The following is an 11,028-nucleotide window of genomic DNA, read 5'->3' as shown; positions in this document are numbered from 1 at the left end:
TCTACAAAGTGAATTACAATCTTCAAGCTTATTTTCTCCATGATTGATTCATATAGAGGGCATGCATATAAGGCTTGATCAACTTGAGTGACATCAAATCTTCATGTCTTCATCAATGTAGGCATGGTTCCAAGGCAATGTCTTCAAGTTCCTTCATCAAAGCTTCATCAAATCTTCAAGTAACACACCATCCAGGCTACGCATGTCAACACCCTCTTCTTTCTCATTGAGTCTCTTGAAATAAACCTTCACATATAGACAACGTAGTAGTCTTAATGTCCAGTAGGGATCTTCTTAAGACTTTTTTAAGCAACTTGAACACATATACCTTGTCCATTAAAATCAACAAGACGAATTTACATCACATCTTATTTGCATTAGTTTTATTATAATTGCATTAGGCACATAATTTCAACATTTAGGTTTAAGCGCATTATAACCTTAGTTCCTTCATGCGAGTTGTAACAGTTAGGTTTGACTAAAGTTTTCATGTTGTCCATTGTTGCTTTTGGTTGTTATCTTGTTTTTATTTAGCCTTTTAGTTTGTTTTTGCTTTCCATTTTTACTTAAAGTTTCTACCTTTTACTTCTTTTGTTATTTTATTTGCCTAACCCTTTTAGTTTAGATTTTATAAGGATTATTTTGTTAAAAATCAACTTCGAGCTTGTTAGGAGACAACTTTGGATTATCTTTACCTTTGCTAATATTTTTGCTACAATCTTAACAACACTAAAGTTGATATAGTTAAGTAATATTGATTTGAGAACGTCAATGATGGCATTATTAAGAAACAAGAAGAAGATTGGAAGAAGTAAGAAGAAAATCAAAGTAAAGGAAAATAAAGATCAAATGCTCAATATATTTATTGGATTTATACAACATTAGATAGTAATATTTGAAGATCAAACATCTCTCTAAGGAAAACCAAGATTAGGTGACCCTGATGGAGGGCCTACCAAACATCTCCTATGGTAGCATCAATCATTAGACAACTCAAGTCAAGTGGAATAAGCATGATATGAAGGGTGTTTTTACACTAGATACATTTGTAAGAAATCATAATGTTTAACTTCCTATAATTGACTCACAAAGGCTATTTCATAACGATGTTGACACAAATACCAACTATAAATGTGTTAGAACCCTTTTTAGTATTGTCAATTACGTAGAGTCAATTGTGGAGATAAACATGTGTTTCAATCACCTAAAAGTACAAACAAGTCAAAGGATGTTACCTAAAAGACTTTAAAATAAGTACATTGTTTTCTAGATTTAGATCTTTTGTGTTTTACGATTTTTGAAAGTTGAGATAGATTCATTGTGATTTTTTGTAGAAACTCATACAAATTTGATTTGATTTTCTTAGTTTTTGCTTGGAATTTAGTAATTGGCCTTATGGATCTAATTATAGTCCATAATTGAACCTACGCATATAGTTGTTCAAAGCTTATATATAGACATACTAAATTTATTTATTTAGTTTTTCAATTTTAGAATTGCCTTTTTATTCTTCTTTTATCTTTTGGGGTTTTCCTTCTTCATCAATCAAGAACTAATTCTTGAAGTTTGATTGACGAAATCAAGATCTTACATATGAATTGAATTTTGCATTGATGGTTTAACATTCCAAATTTTTTTTCTCTATTTAGTTTCATATTTGCATTTTATGATGTTAAATTGTGTTCTAATTTTAGAAATCAAACATGAATCAATTGAATCTTGATTTGATAATTAGATGTAGATTTGATTTAATTGATATTTCTTGTTCAATAACATATTTTTTTTATAGAAATAGTACATTGTTCAAACTTTGGTTTTAAATTTTTAGAAAACTATAATAAAGAGAATTTTATGAATCTTGAATTTGTGAGCTGACCTTTTATTTCTTGACGTTTCATTTTCAACTTTTATATGATTTTTATAATTGTTACATTCTAAACTTATCCTCCAAATTAATTTATATAGAAAGAATATGAACACTGAATACAATAAATATGTATCCATTTGAGAATCAAGCTCAGTTGTGCTCTATTACAAAATTTTGTAGAAAACTTAGATGATTTGATTTCATTAGAACAATGAATATTGTAACTCCATGCAAGAATCTATTAATGTTATATTATACATGGAACAAAATAATCTATTAATGTTAAAAATAATCAATTGTGTTAACTCTTATTTGTTTTATATAAACTTGTAGATCTTTATTATTATCAATCAATCTAAGAAAAGTTATCTTACTTTAAAAATCAAGAATCTCTTCAAGAAGCAAGCATATATGTGAAAAACTTCTCATTAAAAGATTTTTGAAAAGATTACGTGCGGTATATTTCAGTGCTCTCAAAAGTCATTGTTCTACGTTGTTTTAATTCATTACTTTAAATTGATATGATTGTCACTAATATGATTTTAATGAGTTGTGCATTAGATTTTTGTAAAATTTTATAATATCTCTTTAGAGTTGTTCAAGAGATTGGTTGGGACAATATTTAGAAATCTAAGTACATGTTTATTAAATGCGTTTTGGTTATAATCTTGATAATTTTAAATAGTTGAAACAATCGTTCTAAGGTTGAATAATTAATATTGAATGTAAAATTAGGAAGATTCAAATGAACCTAAAATCTACTTAACATTGTTTCTATTTATCTATTGTATTTCTTATTTCTTTGATAGAAATAAATGGCTCACATTAAACTTTCCAAGAAATATTTTTCAAAAAAATTATTAATATTTAAAAAGTTTAAAATGCCAATTTATCCATTTTTTAATCAATGATATATTCCTATTTTATTTACCCATTCTAATTATTTTTTAAAACAAAATACTTTATTCTATTTTAGGAGTTGTTACTTGATCGTATATTAGAAAGGAGTTACCATTTCTATTACGAAACAATTTTTGTTTTTTTTTTTTATACAAACATCGGTCAAATTAGAAGTTATTAAAAAGAAAACACACAATCACTAATATTAAAAGAAAAATGAATTTCTAATAAAAAGTTTTAGCTTTTTGGTATTTGTTTGATAACTTGAACTGGATCTGGATTTATATAATATTGAAAAAAGTAAATTTTGAAAATAAAATCTGTTAATTTATTGGAACTTATCATTAAATAAACTATATAGTTATTACATAATAAATACATTTATAGCACAATTAATTTCTTTTAATTTTTCTTTCTTGCATTTGATAATGAAAATCATGTGGCTTATTCTCCTCCATAGATGTTTCTAGTGACCATCTTTACACTTGTCTAAGCCATATTAACCAGTTTTTTTTCATGCTTTTTCTCGGTTGATGTTACATCATCCTCTATCTCTTCATCCCATATTTTATCATTTTCTAGAACTACACAATTAAACATTAATGTTCTTATTTTCAGTGCTATCGCATTTTATTTTATTTTCTATAGCACTCAAACACCTTTTTATTAATTACAGAAAATAACTAGTCAAACAATAATATAACAAATCTTTTTTTAAGTTTGGAAAGTACCTTCTTATTATTTTAAAGAGCAATGATATTTTGACTACTAAATTTTAACAACTTTTTCTTATAACATGATGTGTTATCTTTTAAGTGATCTTGGAATATTGAGAATGAAAAAAATGAAAAAATGGAGAACCATTTAGAAGATGCCACCTAAGATTGTAAGAGAAAATTGTCAAAATTTAGTAATCAAAAAATTATTTTTTTATTTTAAATATTGTGTGAAAACTTTATTTCATGAACATTGTGAAATCGAGTTAGATTTTATTTCTTCTGATCACCGTTAACACCATAATAACATAAGTAGTATTTGAGTTATTAGTTAAAAAATAAAATTTGTTATTTTTTTATATATATTATTAGATTATTTATTAATATTTAGTCTCGCCTATAAAACAAATATATCCATATAAAAAGGTATGTTGAAAGTTTATATCAATTAAAGATTTTTTATATTTGTGCCGTAACATTTTGTTTACTTCTTAATCTAAATCCTTTTCCTTTTTATTTCTTACTAAAATTTGTAATCACATACTTCGTCCTAGTCTTATTATTTTGGTTCCACTCTTCGGTGTCGAAAACACAAGTTTATACTTAATTTCTTTCCTTGAATCAAAATTATAAAATTTGCAAAATGTATAGTGCATAGAATTCTGATAAAAATATATAAACAGAGACAATATTCTATATATTGGTAAAGCTCGCATAAGTCTAAATTAAATATAGATTCAAACTCATATATATATATATATATATATATATATATATATATATATAAAGTTATCTTGTTTTATATTTTTTTAGCATAAATTTGATTTTTTTTTGTTTAATAACATATTTCATATAATGACATATAATAGATAAATTTTGGACTGTCAAAATACACAATAATGATTAACGTAAATTAAAAAAAAAAAACTCTTACATACAATTTTATTCTCTTAAAAGAAATTTGTAATCTTTAACTCTTATAATTATCACATTAATAGTAACATCATAATAGATTTTTTTAAATAATTTACATGTAAATTACTTAAAAAATCATATTCTTTTTCTTTAATATAAATTATGTTTAGACTCTTTTTTCACATTTCCATCAGTCCCATAAAGGGTAAGTGATTTTTGTTATACATTTTCAGCACAAAATAAAATTGATTATTCTCTTACTATGTGCTCAACTCAATCACCTTTTTCTCAATTTCATAGCGTGTTTCATAAGTATTATTCCTTTATAATTAGAAAATTCTAAAGATGTTCTTTACCTTTGCATCTAAGAATTAAATTATTTTTCCTCATCTCATGTATTTTCTTCAATCTTAAAGAACCATTAAAATAGATTAACATGTTAAATGAGACTTTTTTTGTTGTACACTAGGCACTTAGTTTTGAGAGAAGTAGCTAACCAAAAAGAAAAATTAAATACAAGTACATGAATTTGTAGTTCATATAAGGAATAAAAACCTAAAATAAGTCATGTTTTTAAAAATTATTTTGGTAAGCTTTCCTAAATAACTATAAAATAGATTTGCAAGTGTCGATAAAAAAAGTGTTGGGTTGTCTAAACCATATTCTCTTGTCTCTGGAATGCATTCCACGTGCCTTTCTACAAACGGTTTATCTTCTTATTTTTCGTTTTCACAAAGATACTAATAAGCAGACAAACATAGAGGTGATGTCCTCTTTATGCATACTTCTTGTCGCCTTTGCTAATAAATTCCTATCTCCAACATCCTTTTTCCAAATATAATTCCTTTCTTCTTCCTCTACCAATATAAACCCTAGATCAACAACAAACACAACCTCTTCAAAAAATTAAATAACTTTATTAGATTTATAACAAAATAAAATTACTTTATATAATATTTTATTTATTTTATTTTTATCTCTAAATTTGTTTACACAACATTTTAAACTATGAAATAGAAACACGGGCTATAGGCCGAGGAAAAATAAAAAAATCATTACGAATGAAAAAAGTTAATAAAAAGTTGAAATCAAGTTAAAATTCAGCCATTTATCAATGATAAAAGAATATAGTTAAGTTCCTCATTTAACCTTTTGGAAAAGTAGATTTCAACTTATGAATAATCTCTCTTTTTTTTTTTTCGTGAAAAGTTATTTCTCACTTTTGTATTGTTTTCATTTACCAAGATTTTATAGAAAACAAAAACTTTTTAGAAAAAAAATTACACAAACACTTTATTTTGGCTCCATTTTGCAGCACAAATTAATTGTTTATTCCGTTTCTGAAAAGTTTGATTCTGTCTTCTTCCCTTGGATATGACATTTTGATATTTGAACAAATCTTCTCATCATCATCCCTTTTGTTTATTTTCAATCTGAACATGGCAATGCAAAACCAGCCCAATGTTCTCTTAGTCCATTATCTCTAAACACTAAATTTGTCATTTTTACAGAAAAATTAATCTCATTCTCATCATCTATTCATATCCTCTTTACCCTCTTAAACATAAAAAAACTTCTTGTTCCTAGTATACACTATTCTCTTCATCACAAAAATTGGAACATCATAACCCAAATGGGACATGAGCTAATGTGCGCCACTGGGACCGTTAATATTCGTTAGTGCTTTTTTGTCACAGTGCATGAAATTATATATATATATATATATATATATATATATATATGTTTATACCTGTATAATATATACATACACACACATATATTCCCTTCACCTCAAATTTTAATTTAAACCCAAAGAAGCCAAACCCATTTTTTTCTTGAACTGAGAAGCAGTGATCCTTATGACTCTTCTCTCCAACAGCATGGACAATGGTTGCTTCTCTTCGCCACGCCATGAGGCTTTTCCAGCTGGTCTGCGAGTTCTTGTTGTTGATGATGATCCAACATGGTTGAGGATCCTTGAAAAGATGCTCAAGAAGTGTTTGTATGAAGGTTGGTTTGTTTTACTCGTCACAAGTGCTAGCTATTATGTTACCCTTTTGTTTCTCCACTCTGCTACTTTTGTGGTGGCGCTGATTTGTTGCACAAAAGGGCTTTGACATCTATAAGCTGGATGTGATTGGATAAACTTCTCGATAAGAAACTTTTGGAAGAGAAACATAAGGAGAAGGAATAAAATTAACTTCTCTCTAAGCTAAAATTTGTTAGTTCTTAAGTTAACTTGTGTAAGTTTAACGATATAAGCTCTCTAAATTTTATTGTTTAACGTTTTGATAAGCTGATCTTAACTTGTGAAGAAACTCATTTCATATTTTTTAGAGCTTGTGTTACGCTATTTGTCTTCTATAGCTGGATTCTGGTTTTTTACTTGCGGTATCTGAAGTTTTAGTCAATGATGGGATGTGTTCATGTTGAGCTATATTTTGATAGTTGCATGTGTCTTAGTGGTGTTTTGTTTGGTCAGTTTAATTCGTTTGTTTATAATTTTGAACTGAAGTGTTTCTCAGAGTACGAAGCTGTTCTTTTAATTCCATTTTTTCAGTAAAGGAAAAAGTTGGCAAATTGGGATGATAAAACTTATCAAGATTGAGGGGGCTTAATAAAAAGTACCTGGGGTTTGGATGTTGCCAAGAGGCTTCTGCAACACATGGATCCCTGTTATGCCAATTGATTTTGAGATAAAATCTAACCTGATATCAGAGCCTATTTATTAATTCATCTTAGTAATGACCGATTCTATTATGCAAAACTTTGTGCACACTTTCTGTGGCGTTCTGAAATGCCCAATATGTCACTAGTCAGTTTAATACGACAATGGAAACACCGACAACTTAGTTGAGTTCAAATTTTCCTGTTTCTGTAATATGGTGGTAGGTAGAGAAGAGTTTAAGCCTGTGCTAACTTCTGTTCGTTATGCATCTTTGCACTTTGGGTTGAATTTATTTGCACAAAGTTGAGCGGAGCTTCAACTCTTAGTCTCCGTAATTGGAGAATGGAAATCAAGAATAAGGTTTCTTCTTAATTGATGCTATGATGTGTATTGAAAGATGGCAGGCATATTAGTGAACCCATGTTACTGATATGAGGCAATTTGAATTGCCACAGTTAAGCAAAAGGAACTCATTGGCATTTACATACTTTATATGGCACAAATAAAAACCCCAGGCAACTTGAAATATAATCCAACCAGTTATGTGACTCCACATAGAGAGAATGATTCAGAAGCCCTGTTCAACCAGAGATGTGACTCCATATTGAAGGAATGATTTAGAACTCATACGAGTTTTAGTCTTAATGTCAATGGTATCAGTAAAAGCTTTCATAACATGGACAATTTTTTTTTTTTACATTATTTAAGTCAAGCACTCTAGCAATTTATGGAGTTAGATTGGATTGGACTATGCAAAAGCTCGAGCTCAGCGATTTGCAAATGTAACATAAGGTCTTTCATGTATTTCATTCAATCAACATCTTTAGTAACTTCCAAATTCAAGTTCTCTTTCTCCCTCTTTTTGATTTCTTGTTACTCTGTTCATATTCGCAAATTTTCATGAAATTAGCAAATTTTGGAAGCAAGCACATATTGTGTCCCTTGTTAGTATGCTCTTTTACGTATTTTCTTCTGACTTACTTATTATGTGTTTCAGTGACTACATGTTGTTTAGCGACAGAGGCTCTGAAAAAACTTCGAGAAAGGAAAGATGCGTATGACATAGTGATCAGCGATGTGAACATGCCTGACATGGATGGCTTCAAACTTCTTGAGCAAGTTGGACTTGAGATGGATCTTCCTGTTATTAGTCAGTTCTCTTTTAATTTTATATGTTCATATTTTTCATTAAATTGTATCAAGTAATCTTTTGATGACATTGAGTTGAAGTCTATGCTGACAAGCCACATTTGGCAATGGTGTACAGTGATGTCTGTTGATGGAGAAACCAGCAGGGTGATGAAAGGTGTTCAACATGGTGCATGTGATTATCTCCTCAAGCCTATAAGAATGAAAGAACTGAGAAACATATGGCAGCACGTCTTTAGAAAAAGGATGCATGAAGCGAAAGATTTTGATAGCCATGAGGGTTTTGAGGCCCTTCACTTGCTGATGAATGGATCAGATCAGTCCGATGATGGTAACCTGTTTGCTGTAGAAGAAATTAACTCAATAAAGAAAAGAAAAGATGCAGATAGCAAGCACGAGGATAAAGAATTTGGAGATCATTCTCCCACAAAGAAAGCTAGGGTAGTTTGGTCTGTGGATCTTCACCAGAAATTTGTCAAAGCCGTGAATCAAATTGGATTTGATAGTAAGTTTTCTATCAACCTTCTCTGATAAGTGTAATTATGAATTATGACTTCGGCAAACAACATTGTAATTTCTGACCTTACTCTTTTTGTTAATATGACACAAACCTCCTTATCTTTTATGTACAAGAACGTAACATATAACTTATGTTTGGCAGAAGTTGGTCCCAAGAAAATTCTTGATTTGATGAGTGTTCCCTGGTTAACCAGAGAAAATGTTGCTAGTCACTTGCAGGTATATCACTTGCTCATATGCTTTGCATAAGTGATACTATATTAACAGTCCTCAGCTATTATCATTGAAAGAGTGCCTAATAGGACACTTCAGTCATAACATTACTGTCAATAAACATCTGGGTATCTTAATTCTCCATATTGTGCTAAAATCATGACAGAGGTTGTCTTTAAGATACTGTTTAGTTGGAGGGAAAAATATAGTGGAGGAATTTTGATAAAATTTCCATAAAATTAAACGTGAAGACTTGAGAGAAATAAGAGGGAGAAAAGTGTTTAATGGTCTTTAAGTTTGAAGTATGAAACTCATAGGGTTCCTTGATGAGAAAAAATAGTTTATCCTGCAGAAATACAGGCTCTACTTGAGTAGGTTGCAAAAGGAAAATGATCAGAAATCTTCCTCAAGTGGAATAAAGCATTCGGATTCACCTTCAAAAGATCCAGGAAGTCTTAGTTTTCTAAACACTGCAAGCAACAAGCAACAAAATGATGTTGCCATCGACAGCTTCAGTCATTCAGATGGAAGTTTACTACTTCAGATGGATGCTCCAAGTCATGAAGGTGATCTCAAGGGAATCTTGTCAGAGCCTACAACCGAAAAAAGAAGAGCTTCACCAAAAAGTTCACAGATGAGCCTGAATCAACCTTTTTCATCTGTAGAGTCATCAGAAGCAAGCCATGCAATATTTGATTGCACCATACAAACACAGTACTCTTGGGGTGAGTTTCCAAAAGGTCCACTCAAAGAAGAACAGAAGACAGTTGTTCAATCAGAGGATAGCTTCAGCCAGTTGCCATTACATGGTACACGGCATCACATTCAGGTTGATCAATCACAATCCATTGCTTCCATTAATTCTAATCCTTCTATAACAGAAGAAGAGGTTGCTCCCAGCTTAGACACCAAACCTTTATATGCTGGTTACAAGAGTGATTATGTGAGTCCTGTGAGTTCAATGGGAACTGCAGTTGACACCTTTCCTAATCATTCCAAAAGCCTCATCGTGAATGATCAATCTTCAGAGCCCATTTTCACCTCAAATTTGGGATTGAAAACTGATGGATTTGATTTTGATTGCATTTCTGATCTGGATTTTTACCAAAGGAATCTATTATTGGGTAGTGAGGCAGCTTCTGCAGCACCTTTGGAAGAGGACCTGAATTTCTTTTTGCTGCAAACTGAATGGTACAACATGAATTTTGGGCAGCAGAATATAGATATATCAGAATGTTATGATCCAAGGCTTGTTGCTGAAGCCCCTGGCTACTTTTATGATTCTGCAGATTATTCATCGGTAGACCAAAGTCTATTCATAGCATGATTCAACCTGCCCTGCCCTTTTCTGCATCAAAGGAAGATTTACTGTTGCTACTTGACTTTTTTTTTTCCTTTCAAGAATATCAACTTCAGGGGGCTCGGATATTCTTTTTCCAATCAGAAAGGATTTTGATATTGGAGCACAGATAAAAGTGGGTGATGTGTGATGACAAACATTAAGCTTATCAATAAGCTTGCTTCCTTTTAAATAATAAATGATTATTCAGAGAAGCATTTGCTTGTGTTTTGATAGAGATCTCATGTAGATCAGAGATATGATTACATTAAAATATACAACTTGAAGTAAATTTTACCTTATAAGTTAATTGTATAAAGTTGAGATAAAGTTAAACTCACTTTCTAAGATTGGAAGAGGTTTTATCTTAATGAGGTTTACTGAGACTCTTGTACTTGTTTTGAATCACCCTATTTCACAGATTTTGTCAAATTATAGTATATAAACGGGTATAAAGTCATTTTTAAGGGATTTGATCATAAGATGTTCATAAGCTCTTAACATAATCTCTTCAATCAACCAGCTTAACTGATAGTTTTTCGCTTCCGCTGTAGTGAAAAAGTTTCATGGTTCAATTCAATGCATATTTTCATGATGCCTAGTAAGCAGAAACGATAAAACTTTTAATGTTGCCAACTTCATAACAGTCTCAATTAGGAAGGAATCACGTTGAGATCGTTGGAACAATTATAAAGGGTAAACTATTAGTAAAGATCTACACCATCTTCTTCCACTTCCTTTT

General features: G+C 30.1%; 1 protein-coding gene across 1 annotated transcript; it reads left to right on the top strand.

Moving 5' to 3' along the window:
- Positions 1-6,156: 6,156 nt before the first annotated feature.
- On the top strand, positions 6,157-10,542 carry LOC114179475 (two-component response regulator ARR11-like). The gene is made up of 5 exons (XM_028065824.1): positions 6,157-6,408; positions 8,064-8,216; positions 8,334-8,720; positions 8,877-8,953; positions 9,300-10,542. Exons 1-5 carry the CDS (start codon positions 6,258-6,260, stop codon positions 10,272-10,274), a joined length of 1,743 nt encoding a protein of 580 aa, XP_027921625.1. The 5' UTR covers positions 6,157-6,257; the 3' UTR covers positions 10,275-10,542.
- The last annotated feature ends 486 nt before the right edge of the window (positions 10,543-11,028 follow it).

Source organism: Vigna unguiculata, chromosome 3, assembly GCF_004118075.2.
Source record: "Vigna unguiculata cultivar IT97K-499-35 chromosome 3, ASM411807v1, whole genome shotgun sequence".
In the NCBI taxonomy this organism is placed as follows: Eukaryota; Viridiplantae; Streptophyta; class Magnoliopsida; order Fabales; family Fabaceae; genus Vigna; species Vigna unguiculata.
This window is presented reverse-complemented; position numbering and strand designations above follow the sequence as displayed.

Bases quoted from the DNA above. Each gene is read 5' to 3' on its own strand.
- LOC114179475 (XM_028065824.1), top strand. From the start codon at position 6,258: ATGACTCTTCTCTCCAACAGCATGGACAATGGTTGCTTCTCTTCGCCA. The intron at 8,721-8,876 runs GTAAGTTTTCTA...TATGTTTGGCAG, and splicing joins GAATCAAATTGGATTTGATA to AAGTTGGTCCCAAGAAAATT. The intron at 8,954-9,299 runs GTATATCACTTG...TTTATCCTGCAG, and splicing joins ATGTTGCTAGTCACTTGCAG to AAATACAGGCTCTACTTGAG.